At 24.9% G+C, this 21,707-nt stretch overlaps 5 protein-coding genes across 5 annotated transcripts; 2 read left to right on the top strand and 3 right to left on the bottom strand.

Moving 5' to 3' along the window:
* Positions 1–141: 141 nt before the first annotated feature.
* DICPUDRAFT_35831 (uncharacterized protein) lies at positions 142–2,440 on the bottom strand (the record flags this gene model as incomplete). The annotated part of the gene is made up of 3 exons (XM_003289423.1): positions 142–1,323; positions 1,403–1,741; positions 1,823–2,440. The coding sequence occupies 3 exons, from the start codon at positions 2,438–2,440 to the stop codon at positions 142–144; spliced, it is 2,139 nt and encodes a 712-aa protein (XP_003289471.1).
* A 2,149-nt stretch (positions 2,441–4,589) lies between these two features.
* On the top strand, positions 4,590–7,711 carry DICPUDRAFT_35834 (uncharacterized protein; the record flags this gene model as incomplete). Its single annotated transcript, XM_003289432.1, has 4 exons — positions 4,590–4,762; positions 6,790–6,927; positions 6,998–7,284; positions 7,371–7,711. The coding sequence occupies 4 exons, from the start codon at positions 4,590–4,592 to the stop codon at positions 7,709–7,711; spliced, it is 939 nt and encodes a 312-aa protein (XP_003289480.1).
* A 356-nt stretch (positions 7,712–8,067) lies between these two features.
* Positions 8,068–8,685, bottom strand: DICPUDRAFT_98373 (uncharacterized protein). The gene is made up of 2 exons (XM_003289422.1): positions 8,398–8,685; positions 8,068–8,332 (listed from the first exon to the last, which is right to left on the bottom strand). Exons 1-2 carry the CDS (start codon positions 8,585–8,587, stop codon positions 8,208–8,210), a joined length of 315 nt encoding a protein of 104 aa, XP_003289470.1. The 5' UTR covers positions 8,588–8,685; the 3' UTR covers positions 8,068–8,207.
* An 804-nt stretch (positions 8,686–9,489) lies between these two features.
* On the bottom strand, positions 9,490–16,948 carry DICPUDRAFT_94903 (uncharacterized protein; the record flags this gene model as incomplete). The annotated part of the gene is made up of 7 exons (XM_003289421.1): positions 9,490–9,642; positions 9,716–10,390; positions 10,472–12,609; positions 12,642–12,664; positions 12,756–15,576; positions 15,640–16,506; positions 16,844–16,948. 7 exons carry the CDS (start codon positions 16,946–16,948, stop codon positions 9,561–9,563), a joined length of 6,711 nt encoding a protein of 2,236 aa, XP_003289469.1. The 3' UTR covers positions 9,490–9,560.
* A 1,277-nt stretch (positions 16,949–18,225) lies between these two features.
* DICPUDRAFT_153860 (uncharacterized protein) lies at positions 18,226–19,877 on the top strand (the record flags this gene model as incomplete). The annotated part of the gene is made up of 2 exons (XM_003289431.1): positions 18,226–19,251; positions 19,317–19,877. 2 exons carry the CDS (start codon positions 18,226–18,228, stop codon positions 19,875–19,877), a joined length of 1,587 nt encoding a protein of 528 aa, XP_003289479.1.
* Positions 19,878–21,707: the final 1,830 nt, after the last annotated feature.

Raw genomic sequence — 21,707 nt, 5'->3', positions numbered from 1 at the left:
CGAAAAAAAAAAAAAAAAAATATACATAATATTACTATTGACATAACAAAATATTGAATATAAAATAAAAAAAAAAAAACTAAATAAATATATAAAATAAATGATTATTGCTGTTATTATTATGATGATCGGATATAATTATTATAATTTTGAAGATGGTAAATCTAAATTAACCCATTGATTTAAAATAAGGTCACTTAAGGTTTTACCATGACGATCCAATCTTCTACTGACACAAACACCACCATCTAAAGCATTGTTTAGGACAATATTAAGAGAAGAGATACCTGGAAGATAATAAATTGAAATTTCGGGCTCGACACCTTCTTTTAAAAGATTTTTGTAAATACTTGAAACCCATTCTTTCGTAACCACTTTTTTAATTTGATCGAAGTCTTTTGGATCATATGGAATCAAACTAACATTTGTGGTATCTCCTTTATCCCCGCTTCTTGAATGACATATATTATATAATAAAACTTTATTACTACTATTATTATTATTATTATTACTTGAATTTTTGATTAACACTGAATTATTAAAATTATTTGGATATTTTTTATTATTATTAAAAGTTATTATATTATTATTTTTAATTGTAATAAATTCATTTTTAAATAAATCTTGAAGTTTATTACTATTGTTATTGATACTACTATTATTAACAATATTACTAGTATGATTATAATTATGATCATTATTATTGAATGATAGTAAATTATCATTTGAAAATACATAAATATTCCAATTGATTTTTTCTCTTGGAATTAGTTGCTTTACTAATCTAACATCTTTTTTAATTCCAAAAGCAAAACCACCTCCACCAGCTGGACCACATAAGCCCAAACCTTGTAACTCCATACCTAAAGCTTCGGCATCTTCTTTATTTTTAAATAAACCATCGAATCTTAATCTAACTTCAGGTGGATATTGATTATTTACTTGTAATTGATGTTGTAACTCTTTAATTTGTTGATCTGTTTCTTGACTTATTTTTTCAATAGAGATTGGTAATTGTGAGAAATTTGAACCATGTGGGAAATATAAACTATTGTAGCCAACTAAATATACAAAAACATCATTCATAACACCTTTCTTTCTACCTTCCATCCAATGATATATAAGTTTACATGCCCAATGAGCCCTTTCGACACACCCCAATCCACCATAACTAATTTCAGCCCATGCTTTAAAACCGGCATTTCTTGCTACCAATCTTAGTAGGGTCGATGGTCTTGAATTTCCCAATGCACCTTTTGCAATAACTGAATTTTCTGAAATTGAAATAAACTCGACTTTGCTGAAATCTACAATTGCATCAGGCTAAATAAAATAACAATTAGAAAATTAATAAATAATTATTATTTTAAATTTAAACCTATAGAGATAAAGTGAAACCTACTGTTATATATTCTTTTGGATTGTGAATTTCGTAAGTTAATTGTTGTTTGCAAGTTCTTTCGGATAATTCACCACCGCTGCCCTCTACTTTGCCCAATACAATATTTCCAAATCTATCGATATCACAAAATGGTAATGATAAATTTAACAAATCATCAAACTTCATATCTCTACCCAAGGGATGAGCAAAATAACCACCAGTTAAATGACAACCACACTCTAAAAGATGGCCTGCTAATGTTGCTTGTCCAATAAGATTAAAATCTTTTTTTAAATCCCATCCAAAAGTATGTGCAATAGGTGCTACAAATAATGATGGATCAGCAACTCTACCTGCAATCTATTTTTTACAAAAAAAAAAAATGGTATTAATATTTTTCATCTTTTATTTTTTTATTTTTTATTAAAAAAGTGTACTTACAACTAAATCAGGATTTAATTTTAAAGCATCGATTATAGCATCAGCACCTAAATAAGTACAGCCAACCTCCCAATTTTCCTCCAAACTTGAATGTTGGTCAGAATCTAAACCACCATCAACAGCAAAGCCATTGGTACTTGACATTTTGATTTTAGTGTTGTTTACTTGGTTTGGATTAATTTGGTAAATTGTTGTAGTTGTTTGTGGAGTAGTACTATAGTTGGTGTTATGATTTATATCTTCACTTATAACCACTATTTTAACTTTTAAACCCAACGACTTTGCAATTTCGATTGCCTCTTCGCCAGCACCTTTTGGATCGGCAGCACCCATATTTGTAATGATAGTTACGTTTCTTTTGATGGCAGGTGGTAACAATGATGTGAGCCATTCTTTTAATCGAGGATCGTAACCCTTACCATTATTTTTCATTCTTCTGATACTATCAGTTAGTGTTCTTTCTGCTAAACACTCCAAAATTAAATAATCCAATTTGCCATTTTCAACCAATGATACTGCTGGAGGCACCCTATCACCTTGGTATCCTGCACCGCACCCAACTCTTAAAATTTGTTGATTCATCACAAATGGTGATGAGGATGATGGTTTATTTACCATTTTTTTTTTTTTAATTTTAAAAATTAAAAATTAATTTTTGTTTTTTTATTATTTATTTCTTTTTTGTAAAAACTATTATAAAATAATAATAATAATATTAATAAAACTGAATAATTATAATTTAAAAAATATATAAATTAATTTATTAATTAATTAATTACAATAAATATATATAATTAATAATTTAAACTAAATTATATTGGGCACTGTTTCCAAAACTAATTTTTTTTTTTTATTGTTTTTAAAACTAAATTATTATAAACAATATATAAATATGATTATTACTATTATTATAATTTTGAGTATAATATGCTAGTTAAAAGATAATCGGTGATGAAACAATAATCATAAGAAAAAAAAATAATTTATTTTAAAAAATTAAAAAAAATAATTATAAAAAAAAAAATTAAAAAAAAAAAAAAAAAATTAAAATAATTAAAAAAAAGATTTTTTTTCTCTCTGAATGTTATGTGAAGGGGGGGTTGGGTTATAGGGGGGGATTTTGGTTATGTTTAACCAAACAAATTTGGTGGGGTTAAGAATGAAACTTTTTAATAAAATTCTTTTTGAACTTTAAATTTGGAAAAAAAAAAAGGGTTAAAAAAAATAAAAAAAAAAATTTTTAATTAAAAATAAAAAAAATAAAATTATAATGTTTGTTGGCTTTTCCCTTTTTAAAATTTTTTAAACCCCTCCACTAATTTTAAAAGTAATAATTTTCCCTCCAATGATTTTTAAGTTTCAAAAAAAAATTATAAAAAAAAATTGTCCTTTAAAAAAAATAAAAAATAAATTAATTTTTTTAGTTACCTAATGAAAAAAAAAAAAAAAAAAAAAAAATAGATAATAATAAGACATATAATAAATTAATTAATCTTTTTTTATTTTCTTAATTTTTTTTTTTTTTTTTTTTTGTTTTTTTATTTTTATTTATAATAATAATATTAAAAAAAGATATAATATTAAATTTAATATACTTTATTTAGAGATAGAGTTTAAAAAAATGTATTAAGAAACCAATCATATTTGATTTTTTGTTTTTGCTTCAAATCTCATTATTTCCTTTTATAATTTTTTTAACCCCACACATAAAATAAATATCGTTTCTCTTACATTCACCCCCCACAACACCATTTTAAAACACCATTTTTTTACAAAAAAAAAATAAAAATAAAATAAATAATAATTTTTCTTATTTTTATTTAAAATTAAAAAAAATACATTTAATATTAATTTAATCCCTTCTTTTTTAATCAAATAATGTTAAATATTTAACCAATAAATTAGTAACAGTATGAACCTCATTGTTCCCCATATTAAAAATTTTAAAAAATATAAAATAAAAGATTTAAAAGATATTTTTTTCAAAATATTTGTGAATATCTTTATTGGGGGAGTTAAATAGGACTGGCTTGATATTATAATAATAAAATAGACATTTAATTAAAATGTATAATATTATTAACAATATTTCGGTTATTTCATTTATTTTTTTTTCCTAAAAAAAAGGAAATATGGTTTAGGGCTCAAAAAATTTAAACAAATACCCACTATGTTTGCAAAAAAAAAAAAAAAAACTTTATATTTAAAATAATAATCTTTAATTTATTTTTAAATAATGATAAGTTTATTTCAAATAAATATTACTTATCTTTACAAAGTATAAAAAAAATTAAAAAAAAAAAAAAAGTAAAAATAAGATTAAAAAACACGTCATATTAATATTGATGGAATTGAAGCTTTGTTTCAGTTGGCATTAAAAAAAAAAAAAAAAGTTTTTTAATTTATTTTTAAATTTTTTTTTTTTCTTTAAATTTTTTTTTTTTAAATTTTTTTTTTTTTTTTTTTTGATTATTTTTGATATTTACTGAAAAGTGTATTAATAATATCATTAATTGTTATAAGTATATTTTAAATATTGTATTATAAATCAAATAACTGAAAAAAAAAAAAAAAAAAAAAAAAAAAAAGTATTCATCTATTTTTATCATTTATTATAATAACAGCAACAATAATAATAATATCATCTTTTAATAAACTATTAATTCAAGATTACTTATATTTTATTTTTTTCAAAATTTACAGCTGTATTTTTAATTTTAAATATATAAAAAATAGTAATAATATCAAATACACTATAAATTTTAAAATGAATACCTCATCTTTAAATTTAGATTATTGTATTGAAAAATTACAAAGAGGAGAAATCCTCCCAGAAAATACAATTAAAGAGATCACCGATAAAATGAAAGAGTTGTTAATTGGTGAATCAAATGTTCAAGAAATCAGATCACCAGTAACCGTTGTTGGTGATGTACATGGGTAATTATTAAAGCATCATATATATTAATTAATCCATTATATCAAATGTGCTAATAATTATTTTAAATTTTCAATATTATATTTTAGTCAATTTTATGATGTATTAGAAATTTTCAAAATTGGTGGTCAGTGTCCAAATACAAACTATTTATTTTTAGGAAATTATGTAGATAGAGGTTATCATGGAGTTGAAACCATTTCACTTTTAACATGTTTAAAATTAAGGTATATTTTATAATTTTTAGAAAAGATACAAGTAATAACAACAACAATAATAATAGCATAGATAATAGTTTCTTTATATTGTTGAAGGTAGTTTATAAACTAATTCAAATAAAATTTATATTTTCTATTCAGATATCCATCACGTATAACACTTTTAAGAGGTAATCACGAATCAAGACAGATTACACAAATCTATGGTTTTTATGGTGAATGTATGAGAAAATATGGCAATCCAACTGTTTGGAAATATTTTACAGAAATGTTTGATTATCTTTCAGTCGCAGCTATTATCGATGATGCAATTTATTGTGTCCACGGTGGTTTATCACAATCAGCCCAATCAATTGATCAAATTAAAGTTTTAGATAGATTCCAAGATGTACCAAATGAAGGTGCTCTTTGTGATATCCTTTGGAATGGTATGTATATTTTATTGATTACATAATATCTTTGTTATATTTCTAACTTTATTATAAAAATCTTTAGACCCAGATCCAGATAAGGATGGTTTCCTTGAAAGCCCAAGAGGTGCTGGACAAACCTATGGTAAAGATGTTGTTATGAGATTTTTACACACAAACAAAATGCAACACATTATTAGAGCCCATCAATTATGCATGGATGGTTATCAAACTTTATTCGATAATAGACTTTCAACTGTTTGGTCAGCTCCAAATTATTATTATAGATGCGGAAATATGGCATCAATAGTCGAAGTCAACGAAAAACTAGAAAGATATTTCAATACATTTGCAGCATCACCAGAAAGTGTTTTTAAACCAAATTTGGACACAAACAAAGAACTTCCAGATTACATGGCCTAATACTTTTTTATTATATATAAAATAAATTAATAATTTTCGAAAAAAAATCAAACCTAAATTTCATCTTTAAACAGAAACTTTTTATTTTTTTTGAAAAAAAAGGGGTGTTGATCAATATCTTTTTTTTAAAAAAAAAAAAAAAAAGAAAAGTGTTGATTAAAAAAAATATCAGACAATTATCTTTTGTCGTTTCATTTTTTTTTATTTTTTTTTTTTTTTTCTTTTTTTATTTTTTTTTTTTTTTTATATTTATTTATTTGTGAATTTAATTATTATGTATAAGTTTTGATTTATTCTTTTTGTTTAGAAAATATAACTCAATGGTTTTTTGAGTGGCTCATCTTTTTTTATTTTGTAAAGAAAAAAATTTTACAAAAAAAAAAATAAAAAAAAATAATAAAAAAAATAAAAAAAAATAATAAAATTTTTATTAGATTTTTTTTATAATTTTTATAAAATTTTATTTGCTTTCTTTATATATTTTTTTTTTTTTTCTTACATATTAACCACGCACTATTATTTTCGCACTCATAATAAACAAAAAAAAACAACACATTTTTATTTGTTAATTTTAAATCAAAAAAATTAGATATATAATAAAAGCGTGTTTATAAAAATAGTTGATTTTTTGTTGTTGTCTTTTTAAATTTTATTGTTGTATAGTATTGCAGGTAAATCAAAATTAAAATAAAAAAAAAAAAAAAAAAAAAAAAAAGAATGAATTCCTCAAGTGCATCATCTTTAAATTTAGATTATTGTATTGAAAAATTACAGAGATGTGAAATCCTCCCAGAAAGCACAATTAAAGAGATCACCGATAAAATGAAAGAGTTGTTAATCGGTGAATCAAATGTTCAAGAAATCAGATCACCAGTGACCGTTGTTGGTGATGTACATGGGTAATTGTTAAATCAACATATAATACAATTATATTCATTATATACATACTAATAATTTTAAATCTATAAAATATTTTAGTCAATTTTATGATGTATTAGAAATTTTCAAAATTGGTGGTCAATGTCCAAATACAAACTATTTATTTTTAGGAGATTATGTAGATAGAGGTTATCATAGTGTTGAAACTATTTCACTTTTAACATGTTTAAAACTAAGGTAAACTAGTTTTTCTTTAGGAAACTAAATATTAAAAAGAAAATTTTATTAATATATATTTTCTATTTAGATATCCATCACGTATAACACTTTTAAGAGGTAACCATGAATCAAGACAAATTACACAAGTTTATGGTTTTTATGGTGAGTGTATGAGAAAATATGGTAATCCAACTGTTTGGAAATATTTTACAGAAATGTTTGATTATCTTTCAGTCGCAGCTATTATCGATGATGCAATTTATTGTGTCCACGGTGGTTTATCACCATCTGCCCCAGCTATTGATCAAATTAAAGTTTTAGATAGATTCCAAGAGGTACCAAACGAAGGTGCTCTCAGCGATATCCTTTGGAGTGGTATGTATTGTTGCATATTTAATGGCTATAAATATAAAAATATTAATTTTATTTCTCTTTTTATTTCTTAAATAATAAATAATTAGACCCAGATCCAGAAAGAGACGGTTTTGTAGAGAGTCAAAGAGGTGCAGGTTATAGCTATGGTAAAGATGTTGTTATGAGATTTTTACATACAAACAAAATGCAACACATTATTAGAGCCCATCAATTATGCATGGATGGTTATCAAACTTTATTCGATAATAGACTTTCAACTGTTTGGTCAGCTCCAAATTATTGTTATAGATGTGGAAATATGGCATCAATAGTCGAAGTCAATGAAAAACTAGAAAGATATTTCAATACATACGCTGCAGCACCAGATAGCTTATCCAACAAACCAAATTTGGACACAAACAAGGAGCTTCCAGATTACTTTTTGTAGGTTTCAAATCTTTTGTACTATTCAGTATGAATAAACCAGTAAAAAAAAAAAAAAAAAAAAAAAAAAAAAAAAAAAAAAAAAGCAAATTCATATACAATTTGGAAACAAACAACGAAACAAATAATAATTAGAATCTAATAGCCAATAGCCTATAATTAATAACTCATATATACTATAACTCCAATTTCTTGAATATTGTTTTTATAAAAACATTATAACTTACCTATTTTCATTCCTTTTAATTAAATAATATTTAAAATAAAAGTGGATAATATTTATTAATCCAAATGTAATTCTAAATAATATAATAGAAAAAAAAAAACAATCTTTTTATAAACTTTAAAGGTTTTGTTTTTATATTTTTTAAGCTTTTATTTTATTTTTTAAGGTTTTTCTATTTTTTTGAAGTTTTTATTTTATTTTTTATCTATTTACAAAATTGGGATAGGGTATTATATTATTTACAATAATTTCTATTTTAAAGAATTATTTGTTTTTAATAGTTGTCAGCGTTGAAAGCTCTTGGAATTTTAGCATGAGTGAATCCATGGACATGATTTAATTCATTTAATTTATCTCTACAAAAATCAGCAATTTTTTGATTTTCACTTGCATCTTCGCCTATTTATAAAGAAAATATTAATATAATAAAATTAAAATTGGAAATGGTATTAATAATAACTTACCTGCTACAGCCCAATTGATTTGGAAAGTAATTGGTAAACTTTCATATAATTTATAAGCATCGAAAACTTCCTCTTTGGAGGGATTGTCCTTTTTAATGATACCTTCAATATCATTTAAGAGGTCTTTGGTTTTTAAAACAGATTCTTTGGCTCTTTGTGGATCGTAACATACACCTTTAACAAAAGTCATTTTTGGAATTATTTAGTGGAGGAAAAAAAAAAAAGATTTATAGTTTTTAGTTAGAAAAAATGTTATTGTTGTTATTATTTACAATAAAATTATAATTTAAAAAAAAAAAAAATTATTTATTATTTTTGAAATGAAAAATAAATAAATAAAAAAAAAAATAAAAAAATAAAATAAAATAAAATAAAATAAAATAAAATAAAATAAAATAAATAAAATTAAATAAATTGTAAAATAAAAAAAAAAAATTAAATATCTATTTTTTTCAAATAATTTTTTTTTTTCTTTATTTTGTCTAATTTAGTTTAAATATTTTAATATTTTTATTTTTTTTTATTTTTTTTTTAAAAGGTTTCAGATCCATGTTCTGATTATTCAAATAATAAATTTTTTCTTCTCTCTCATTAAAAAAAATAAGTTATGGTGTTGTGTAGAGGTGTTGGATATTTAGAGCTAAAACGCGTGAAAAACCATGGTTTTTTTTTTTTTTTTTTTGAAATAAAACAATTATAAATATTTTTAACATAAATTATAACAACACTATTTCTCCTTTTTAATTATAACTGAATTTTTCCTTTTATATTAAAAACAATAATACCAATGAAATAAGACATATTAATTTTTAACAATACAAATCTTTATTTATTTCATATAAAAAATTATTATTTTTGAATTTTTCCCCACATTCACCATTATAATTTTTTTGTTGCTAAAATCTACCCCTATAACATTACTATAATTTTTATTTTTATTTTTAATTTTAATTTTTTATTATTATAAATATTAACATAGTTTTTATGATAATAATAATTATTTGGTAATGGGAAAAAAAAAGAGTAATAATAATTAATAGTTAATATCTTGATTAAAAAAGTACGTAATACATTGAGTTTTTTTTTTTTTTTAATTTTATTATAATTTTTATTTTTACATTTTGTAATAATAATGAGTAATTAATTTAATTTAATAATTAATTTTAAATTGATTGAAGTTTTGTAACTGTTTCGTCTAACCATTCGAAATTAAAAAATTTAGCAATGTTTTTAAAGATAATTAAACTATAAAAAAAAAAAAAAAACAAAAATTAATATTAATTATTAATAATAAAATAATTTACATAAAACTACTTACTCTGTTAAAAATTGATTATTATTTTGAGTGCATTCCCAATTTCCGGAGCATTGTGCGCAAATTTCAGATAAATTATCGGATTTAATATCGTGGCATTTAGAACATTTTAAGTCTTGAAGCTGATAAGATAATGAACGTCTTTGAATAATTTCTACAAGTTGACTTTCGATTGTATTTTTACAATATTTACTTTTACATTGAGTACAGGATAGTTCATTGTCATTATTAACTGATACACCATTATCATCATCAATTGAATCGGTAGTATTTCTATTTCTAAGAAGATCGATATCTCTACAAGAGTGGCAAGATGAACAAATAACATCTGGGAGTGTGAAAGAAATGCATGGGTCGTTGAACTGAGCTTCTTCAGAAAATTCTCTAACATTAATCATTTTCATTAAATTCTTTCTTAAACGTTGAACTTTTGATGCTATTGATTTATCAATTGAGAGTACATGACAAACAAATTTGATAAACTCTAGTGGTGGATTGGTTAATTCGAGATGGCTACCTGGTAAAATTGGAAATTCTAAAAGGTTATAGTTTTGTTGGAAACTCTGTAACATTGTGTAAATACGGTTACTATCAACTAATAAATTAAATCTGTTATTGATATTTAGTGATAATAATGTTGGTGGTTGTTGTGATGATGTTGAGGATGATAGACTATCACTGTTATTATTATTATTATTGTTTAATTGATTAAATGATTTAAATTTATCTGAAGGAGCATCTTCTTCATCTTCTTCTAACCAAGTTGAGCTGTCACGAAGATTTGGTCTAATAAATTCACCATTTGAGTTTAATGAAATATCACTATTTACAGAATCTTGAGATTGTGAGAGTTGTTGTTGTTGATATTGTTTTTTAATTAAAATTTTAGAATTATAGAGTCTAAATATGAAATCTGAAATAATAACAATAAATGAATTCTGAATTTGAGGTGGTAAAAATTCAGAAATATTCCAATTGATTTTAATTTCACCATTTTTAATTTTGAGGAGTTTGTCGCTGGTTTCTTGATTATCTTCGATATCACTATCATCTTGATCAAACTTATATAGGATACCAGAGAAATTTGTATTATTCATCCACAATAAATTATACCAATAGTTTGAAGCCTTGAAGCCGATCCATGAGAATAATTCTTTCTTTTTAATAACTGAGAGAATAAAGTTGCAATAGGTTTGAGCATCTTCAATTGATTCTTTGGAGGTACAAATTATAATCTTGTTAAAATTGGCATAGATAATTTTTGAACCTAATTTTTTAAATTCGAAAATTAATTGAATAAATACTTTTTTCATAAGTTGGTGAAGGGTACGGAAGATAATTGGGTCATAAAGTTTGGAATATGGTGAGCTAATCCAACGGTAAAAGTGAAGTAAAAGTTGTTCAGAATATTTTGAGCAGATCGAATTCTTTTGGCTACTACTACCAGATACCAAATCAAGTTTCCATTTAGAGACCATATTTCTAAGAATGTTAAATTCTTTTTCACAACCACTAATTTGGTGATTAATAGCTGATCTATTGGCAATTGAATATTTATCAAAACCGTCATTGGAATCAGAGTTACCATTATCTTTAGCGTTAGACTTTTCGAAAATTGAAATAGCTGCTTCGTCACCGATTTCACTACCTAGAATACCTTCGATTTCGGCCAAATGTAATGATTCTAAAATGGTGTTTGTGGCTAAACTTGAAATATCTAATTCGACACAGACTTGATTGTAACAATCAGTATGATTAATTTCTACACTATTAAGTTCTTCATAGAATTTAGCATCATCTTCTTCGGAGCCACCAAGATCTGGGAAATTTGAATCAGACATCCAAAGTAAATGGCTGTGATCTTTTAATGAACGAGAGAATAAAACATCGCTAATGAATGAGTAACAATCAGCAGGTAAATTACCAATTGGAATATTTGAATAACGTGACATATTGGCATAGTAAACCCAGAGTTGTGGGATATCTGATAGACGAACTACTAATGGTTTTAATGCATGTACCTCCCAATTGAATGGTGAGTATTTAGAATCTTCTTCGTGGAATACTATAGGTACACGTGGGAACTCTTTGAGAATGGTGATTTGTTCAATAATATTGGAAGGTGAGGCAGATTGTAAGCAAATAATAGTTGGACCTTTACGTTGATATTCAAGTAAAAGATTGGAAATTTCTTTTCTGGCATTGACCATTGAGTTCTTTTGTTGAAGAGTAAATTGGATATTTGGTAATTTATCTTTTATGTTGTTTAAAACTCTTTGATCAATTTTGGTACCAGCATATGGATTAGAGAAAACGATCGAGCATTGATTAGTATTCATATTGTAGAGTGCAAAATAACCATCTTTTCCATCTCTAGTGTTTTCGTAAAGAAACAGTTGATTGAAATTTTGTTCTGATAAATAGGAGAATTGTTTTTCTTGTTTTCTACTGATATCATTTAATGAGAAATGGGTATTGCTATTAACAATCTTTGTGAAAAATGGACTTGAACGTGAGAGTGACGCAATACAACCAACTTCAATAATAGCTTTAACATCTAATGGTACTTTGGTTTCATAAACACCTTCGATCATTGGATTTGTAAAAAGAGTATTTAATTCTCTAGATTCTTGCAAGAATGTTTCTTCGGACATTGAAAGGGAGAAAAGATTAATCTTTGGTTTCGAACGTGGTGGTACAACATTTGGTTCTTCTTTAGCTAATGGATGTGGATTCTTATCGATACTATTCAAATAGAAAACTCTATCAATTGAAACTTTAATTGGTATAATTTGATCATCGATTAATGACCAAAATTGATAAAGTCCATTTTGATTTGGAACAGGTTCAATTGAAATAATATTCCAAACACCTCTTTTAATTAAATCTGATTGGCTCTTAAAGAAATTGTTTGAATTATTACTTGTACTATTAAATAGACTTGAACTTGATCTAATATTAAATGAATCATCATCAATATTGGTATTGGTGGAATTATTGTTGAATCTTTGTTTATTGTTTTTCTCTCTCTTTCTTTGTAAACGTTGAACACGCCATTTCTTTTTTGAAGATTCTAACCAACCTTCAAAATCTTTTTCATAAGATGGGGTCTTTTCTTTTAGTATTCTTTCTTCTTCTTCTTGATTATTAAATAAATGTGATCTTGAATTTGCTTTTTTTAACGAGCTAATAATTGAGTTTTGATTGATACGCTTATGTTTTGTAACTTTTGGTTGTACTGGTGGTAGATTTTTAAATCTTGAAGAAAACATATTTTCAATATCTTGAATTTCACCTGGTTGATCTTGATCATCATTGTCATTATTATTACTATTTGATGAAGGTTCAAAAAATGAAGTAATTGATGTTTGTTGTCTTCCATCTTCATTTTTTCTAATCTCTTTTAAGATCCAATCTGGATGAGTAACTCTTGGAACTGGATTTGAAACATTTTGAAGAGCAGCTGGAATTGTAATAATTTTTTGAATTACACCTGAAAGTCTTTGTCTATAGTAGTCCCAATCAATGAGTTCACGAATTTCTAAATCATTACTGCTTCCACTTTTAATCCATTTTCTGAGGTAATAACAACGAGTTTCATAATCAGCATCGAAAATTGCAACTGGAATGGCACGCTCGGTAATGGCAGCACCTGTTGGTTTATTACTAATGATGTATTGACAGGAAAGACCTTTATCTTTGACCATTTCATCACCGAGGAACTCTGCTAATTTCTTTGCAGTGCTAATAGCTGAACTTTTCTGGCTACCATACTCTTCTAATTTTCTACTCATATTACTACTTTCTGTAATAAGTTCGATAAGATCTTTTTCTTCATAGTTTTCAGCATGAGAGTCCAAGAAATCTAACCAACGATTTGCAACAGCAGCTACACTTTGATAACAACCATCCAATGAGTCACCACCTAAAAACTCTTTAAAAACTTGAGATTGAAACTCTTTAATTAATTTTAATTCACCACGTCTTTTAATTTCAAAACCTTTTAGTTCACAAATACGACCTTCTTTATTGAAGACTGCATAACGTTTCTTTAATTTGACATCTTTTTCTTTTGAGGTTGGGATCAACATACAACGGTATGGACCATCACATTCAAAGAGAATTGAACATTCATCACGAATTGTATATTCTTTAGTTTCTGGGTCGAAATCTTGATATTGATGATTGGTAAAGTTTTTTGAAACTTTTTCATTTAACATTTCACAAATGTAAGAGAATGTTATCTTTTTACCATTATCGGATTTTAACGTATAATTCTCTGGGAAATGTGATGGAAGTATACACCAAATACCATCGGTATCGATTTCTAATGGACGACCCATTTGTTCTACTACTTCACGAGCTTCTTTAATAATATTTGAACCTGTGTGTGTTACAATACCTGCCATTTGCATAGAGTACCATCTAGCACCTTTTCTCATTACATAACCATAGAAAGAATTTAAAATACATTTATGAGCTAATTGTAAAGATTCGTAAAGGATAACTTCACCTTGTGCTTCTAAAACAGCGACACTATTGGCACCACCAGACTCTTTCATTGATTTGTCATACTTGGTCTTTGCATCACGATGAAGGTTCTTGTATGTATAACGACGATCACGGAAATTACGAACAGTATCAACATAAAATGAATTTTCACGCATACAAATGGTATCGGAACGAATTTCTTGAGAGATGATGTGAGTCTTTCTGTAAACTTTTTTAGAGTATTCCTTTAATCTTTTTCTAAGAAGAGTATTACGTTGTTCTTCGTCCAAATCGTTATATGGTGTGGAGTCATTACCAAACTTTTCAGATTCTAATTGTTGTAAAATTAAACGATATTCAGAATGATTTGATGGTGAATAGTCACCTCTCCATTGCCAATCTAGAGTACGTTGACATTTATTCTCTGGTTTGTTATAAACACATGTAGCACAAAACTCCTCATTAACGACAGCAGCTGGTTGAAGTTTATTTGTTAAAATAATATTTGGATACATAGCAGATACATCTAAATGGTAGATTAATGGGTGACTGAGTTGCTTTGGGTGTTCTTGAAGATTTTTAAATTTTTTAATAATATCATCTTTAACTTCTTGATAGTTTCCAATGGTACTTTTATCGAGTTTAGCTTCTTTTAATGCAAACTCTAAAACTGCATCTACGTTATTCATTTGAATTTCGATTGAGTTTGGATCTAAGGAAAAACTAGTTGGAATATCAGATCTAAATACACCAGACTCTAAACATTCTACATGACCACCAACATAAGTTTCTGACTCGATTAAATGGCCTTTGTACATGCTGTTGATATCATCTTTATGCTTATTTGGGAAAATAACATTGGCTTTAAATGCCTGGGTCATCAATAGAGCTTCGCAAAGAGTACCAGAACCTTTTCTTAAAACATCATCTGGATTTAATGGAATAATTGTACAGAGTGAAAAAATGAATGGATGAACATAATTCATATAGAGATAATATGTTGCAACTGCATCAGAAACTGAATAATTTGCAAGAGTCTCTGGATCTTCTTGTGCTGACTTTAACATTAATTCTGGATCCAATTCAAGTGGATCATAACGAAGCTTTTCTCTTGTTACAGCTTTTAAACCATGACTACCATGTGGAAGATATGAATCTCTTTTTACCCAACAAAATGCATCCATATGTGGATTTGTTTTACTTTTATACTCACCATTGTCACATCTAAACCCTATTTCTCTGAGCATATCAATACCATGATGAACTGCTCTCGCTTCTACAAAAGGCCAATCAAACATATCACCATTGTATGATACAAAAATATGTGGTTTTTCTTCTTTAATATGACTAAAAAATTTTTCTATTACTGCTTTCTAAATTTTAAAAAATATTATTAATTATTAATTTTATTAAATAGTATTTATTATTATACATACTTCATTAGGTTCATTAAACACCGTAAATGGGCCATAGTATTCCGGTTTTGGTGTATATTCGAAATCTTTAATGTCCTCACTAACAATTTCTCTATTTACAATTAAATAACCTTGTCTATCTAACATATATGATATCATCATAATTGAATCAATTGAAGAATCTGGGAATTTTAAAGGTAATTTGGTAGTTTCGATATCATAGGCCAAAACTTTTGGATCCGGTCTATATGGACGATTTGGGATTTCGGTAACAATGGGTGGACTCGACTGGCTACTCTTTGAAACAGTATACCAAAGTCCAACACGTATATTTAAATCGATAGCAGCTCTAACATAATAGGGTACATCATATTCTCTAATATCTAAAATATATTCTGTTGGCATTTTATTGGAATGTTTTGATTTATTTTTATTTTTTGAATTTCCATAGTTATTATTATTATTATTATTATTATTATTATTATTGCTATTTAAACTGCTCAAAATACTAGATAAGGTTTCATCTTCATATGCCTCTGATGTATTTGTCTTTTGTTTATTTTTTTTAATTATTGGAAAAATATCATTTCTAATTGCCATTAAAGTTTGAACATTGTGAAATCTAATTTTTAAATACTTTTTCTTTAACCCAGATAAATGATTCTCTAAATCCAAATCCTCTTTCTCTAAAATATCTATACCTGCTATCTTTTTTTCATATGTCTTTTTTAAATATGATTCTACTTCGTTTTGATGTCCTTCTTTAACATAAATATAAAAATATGGATTATATGGTATCCAAGCTCTAAAGGAACTTGCATCGTCTTGAATAAAAAATAATTCCAAAGATGATTTATCGATTCCTAATTCTTTGTCTTTTGATGAGGACTAAAAATAAATTTGATATTAATATTAAATAAAGATGATAATAAGTGTATAAATTATTAATTTTAATAATGATTAATGATATTTAAATAAATATATAAAGATATGTGAAAATTGGGGAATGGTGGGGAATAGTGGTGAATGGTGTGGTGTGCAAAAGTTTTAATATAGCAAAGTTTGTATTATTAAAGTGGAAAATTATTTTATAACAATAAAAAACAATATTATTCATATATTTTTGATATTTATTGATAAGATTGATCGATTACAGATTGATTAAAGATTTATAGATATTTTTTTGTTTAGTTTGTTGAAAATTATTGTAATTGTTTCTACTTACTGGTTGCATATTAACTAACCAACCTTCTTTTTCATATACATATTTACTTTCATTCTGGATATCTTTGTCTACCTTTGTTTCATTTTCATTCCATTTTTGAGACATTTCAATTATTATTAATAGATTTGATTTTTTTTAAAATCAAAAATTTATTATTGTTATTATTGTTATTATTATTATATTATTATTATTAAATTGTTATTGCATATATAATATATTTATTATTACTTTGTAAGTTTATTATAATAATTTAATATTAATTAAAAACACACATATGCGCCAATACAAAAAAAAAAAAAAAGAGAAAGAAAGGGTTATTCTTTTATTGCTATTTATTTAAAAATAATAAAAAAAATAATACATATTTAAAAAAAAAAAAATTTAAAAAAAAATTTAAAAAAAAAAAAAAAAAAAAAAAAAAATTAAAAATTTAAGCGCGTAATTCTCTCTTTTTGAGTTTATAGGGAAAACAAATCACTAATTATATTTATTGTAATTATATTTGATATATTATTATTGAAATGCTCCTTTTATAATAGATTTAACAATAAATTTTTTTTTTTTTAATACGGTTATTAATATTTTATAATAATTATAGTTAAAAATGGTATTAAAAGATAAAATATAAAGAAATCATTTTTATGGAATGTTTGTGGAAGGTGTGGGTCAGTGTATTTTGTAGTAATGTAGTGTGAAAAAGGGGTATTAAAAATCATCTATTTAAATCTTAAAAAAAAAAAAAAAGTAATTTGTGTATTTATTTTTTTATTTTTTATTTATTTTAAATAAATTTAATTATTTTATTTTATTTATTTGTTTATTTTTTTTTTTTTTGTTTTTATTTAAATATATGTGTGTGTGGTTATTTTTCTTTAATAATAAAATTAATAATAATAATTAACATTTAAAATAATAATATAAAGCATCCCAACCCCCCATAGTTAATTAATTTTTTTACCAAAAAAAAAAATAAAAAATATTTTATTTTTTTTAAAAAAAAGATTTAAATAGTAATTTTTTTTTTAAAAAAAAAAAAAAAAAAAAAAAAAAAAAAAAAAAAAGATTTTAAACCAAAAAAAAAATATAAACTTATTAAATACATTTGGCAACAAAAACAAAAGCAAAACAACACATTTTGTTCTCACACACATAGATCCATAGTAATAATATAATTGGAATATATTTAATAGCTTTTTTTTTTGTAATCTTGTGTGTGTATTAAAATTAGTTTATCCAATTATATTACAATACTATTAAATGTTAATAATTTTATAAAACAATACTTTTAAATAATAAATAATATCCTGTATATATTCTAAACAATATTTATATCAATTAAAATTCAAAAAAAAAAAAATTCAAAAAAAAAAAATTCAAATAAAATGTTAAAACAAAATTCAGATGATAATTTAAATGATTATTATAATGAAAACGATAATAATGGTGATGAAAATAGTAATTTAATAGATATGGAATCAGAAAAAGAGCTATTGTTATATAGTAATAAAATAAAAGAAAGTAAATTATCGAAATGGATGAATATCTTAATAGTATTTGCAATATTATTTTTCGGGGAAGTTGCAAGAGGTATTATTATTCCAACCATTACCCTTTATACCGATGAAATGGGTGGAACTGCATCTCTTTTAGGAATTGTAATATCTGCATTCAGTTTGGGTAGATTAATAGCAACTATGGTATTGGGAATGTTTTCAAATCATACAAATTATAAACAACTATTCAATGGCTCCATTTTTCTTTGTGTTATAAGTTGTTTAGGTTACTGCTTGGCTTATATTGAAGAAGATAACGTATTCTTGGGTCAATCGATTTTAGTGTCTTCAAGATTTCTTTTAGGTTTTGGTGCTGGTACTTTAAGTGTAGTAAGAGCATACTTGGCCGATATAACAATGCCCAATGAAAGAACAACTTATATCGCACTATCAAGTGCACTTCAATTCCTCGGTTTTGCAGTATCCCCAATTATTGGCTCACTACTCACATACTTGCCAGTATTTTATGTTGGTCCAATTAAAATCGATCAAGTAACATCTCCTGGTTGGTTTTTATTCTTTCAAAATTTAATTTTATTATTGGTCATCATTTTATTCTTTTCAAATCCATCACCATCACAATTAATTTATAACACAAGTTATTCATCGCTTCAAACTATAAACGTCGAGAATGAATCGAAAAATAACAACAATGGCTGTGATTTAAATTTTAGCAATGAAGAGAGCACAAGTACAAGTAGTAACTGTTTATCAAATAGTAACTCTCTAAAAAATAGCTCCAGTGGTATAAACGCCTCAAATGACTCAATGTATAAAGTATTATATAAAAATAAGAGAGTTTTTATAAACTTGGTCTTGTTTGTAATAATCAATTTCTTAATCAGAGCTGTTTTGGTAAGTAACATTTAATACCTTTCGAATTATATCCACATATATTAACTTAAACTTTATATTAATAGGGTATTTATGAAACCATTGGCACACCAATTTATAACAATTTAGACGATACCATTGACAGTAAAAACAGTGGCTACTTTTTTGGTGGATTAGGATTTATGGGTATATTTTTACTTTTACTTATTAGTTGGTTCTGCAAGAAGGATATTTTACATGACTATTGGATATTAATGTTTGGAAATTTGGTAATGTTGGCTGGATGTTTTATTACAATGGTACATCAAATGAATTGGACCCAGTTTACAGTTAGTTATATATTAATATGGGGCTTTGGTTTTCCTTTAGCTCAAACTGTAGTGGTCTCAATGTTTTCAAAAGCAATCTCCTCAACCATTGGAAACGCCTCCCAAGGTACTTTAATGGGTATTATTGGTTCATCTGGGTCTTTGGGAAGAGTAGTAGGCCCTTTCTTCTCTGGATACTTGTACAATCAACATGACCTATTACCTGTTTCAACTTTTGCCATGGGCTTATCATTACTCCTTTTATTTATGTCCATAATTGTTATTCCAAAAGATATTATAAAAATTAGATATTTAAATTATTCAGATGAAGAGGAATAAAGCTATAGAAACAATAAAACAATAAAATATAAAATATAAAATAAAAATAAAATAAAAATAAAAATATAAAAAGTAGTGATTAATAATTATCTCTTTTTTTGGAAAAACTATCTCTTTTTTTAATTTAGCCAAATTTAACTTTCAAAAAATAAAAAAAACAATGCCCAAAAAATTTTAAAGATTTTATAATTAATTTTTAAAGATATTAAAAAGATATTAATACCTTTATTTTATTTATTTTATTTATTTATATTTTTTATACTATTAGCCACTCTTTGTAAAGAGTGTTTCCAGCTCTACCACGGGGAGGTTAGTATATTAGAGCCAAATGTTTTAATTATTTATACCTTCAGGCAGTATAAATAATTAAACACCATATGGAAAATTTGTGGTTAATTATGTATACCACCACGCAGAATACATAATTAACCACCAGATTGAAAATTAGGTGAATTTCAAAAACATAGATACCAAGCAGGCCCACCTCAGTATCTATTTAATCAAAATACCTATAGAGAGTTGATTAAATGGAATGAAAAGAGTGAAAAAAAACAAATGAAAAGAGTGAATAAAAAAAACGAAAAAATAAATGTAATGATCCAATCCACTAGTATATTCTTGAATGTGTATAATGAGAATAAATTTTATAATTATTATACAATAAAACTTGATATTCTTGAATGTGTATAATGATAATAAATTTTATAAAAAAAAAATAAATTATAGTTGAATTATAATTAAATGCTAAAAAATCCTTGATATATTTTAATGATTAAATATAGTTTATATTTTTGTATGCTATATAATACTTGATATTTTTAATTATACATAATATTTGATATATTATGAATAATACACAGTACTTGATAATTTTTAATGATAAATAATATTTAATATTCTTGAATGTAAAACAATACTTGATAAGTTTAATGATCAAAAAAAATAATTACTTTATAATTATTATATAATAAATCTTGATATTATTGAATGATCCTATTCAATTGTATATTCTTGAATGGGTATAATGATAATAAATTTATAAAAAAATCCTCGATAGTTTTAATGCTTTAAATCTTTTATATGTCTTAATGCTAAAAAATCCTAGATATGTTTTGATAATATTTTTTTTTTAATGATATGCTTTTATAATCTATTTATTTATATTTTTTTATACTATTAGCCACTCTTTGTATAGAATGTTTCCAGCTCTACCACGAGAGGTTAGTATATTAGAGGAGAGTGGTTAATTATGTATCCCACCACGCAGAATACATAATTAACCACCATATTGAAAATAGAATGAAATGAAATGTAATGGGTGAAAAACTAAAACCACAAATAAATGTAGTGGGTGAATATATTAGAGCCGAATGGTTAATTATGTATCCCACCACGCAGAATACATAACTAACCACCATATTGATAATAGAATGAAATGAAATGTAATGTAATGGGTGAATTAAAAAACAACAAATAAATGTAGTGGGTGAATATATTAGAGCCAAATGGTTAATTATGTATCCCACCACGCAGAATACATAATTAACCACCATATTGATAATAGAATGCTAAATAAGACTTGATATGTTTATGTGATAAATAATACTTGATATTTTAAATAATTGATTTTATGTTTTGATAATATTTTTAAATAGAATGAAATGAAATGTAATGGGTGAGTATATTAGAGCCAAATGGTTAATTATGTATCCCACCACGCAGAATACATAATTAACCACCATATTGATAATAGAATGAAATGTAATGGGTGAATTAAAAAACAACAAATAAATGTAGTGGGTGAATATATTAGAGCTGAATGGTTAATTG

This window comes from Dictyostelium purpureum (assembly GCF_000190715.1).
Source record: "Dictyostelium purpureum unplaced genomic scaffold DICPUscaffold_177, whole genome shotgun sequence".
Classification (NCBI taxonomy): Eukaryota; Evosea; class Eumycetozoa; order Dictyosteliales; family Dictyosteliaceae; genus Dictyostelium; species Dictyostelium purpureum.
Note: the sequence above shows the minus strand (reverse complement) of the source record. Positions and strands in the feature narration are given on the sequence as shown.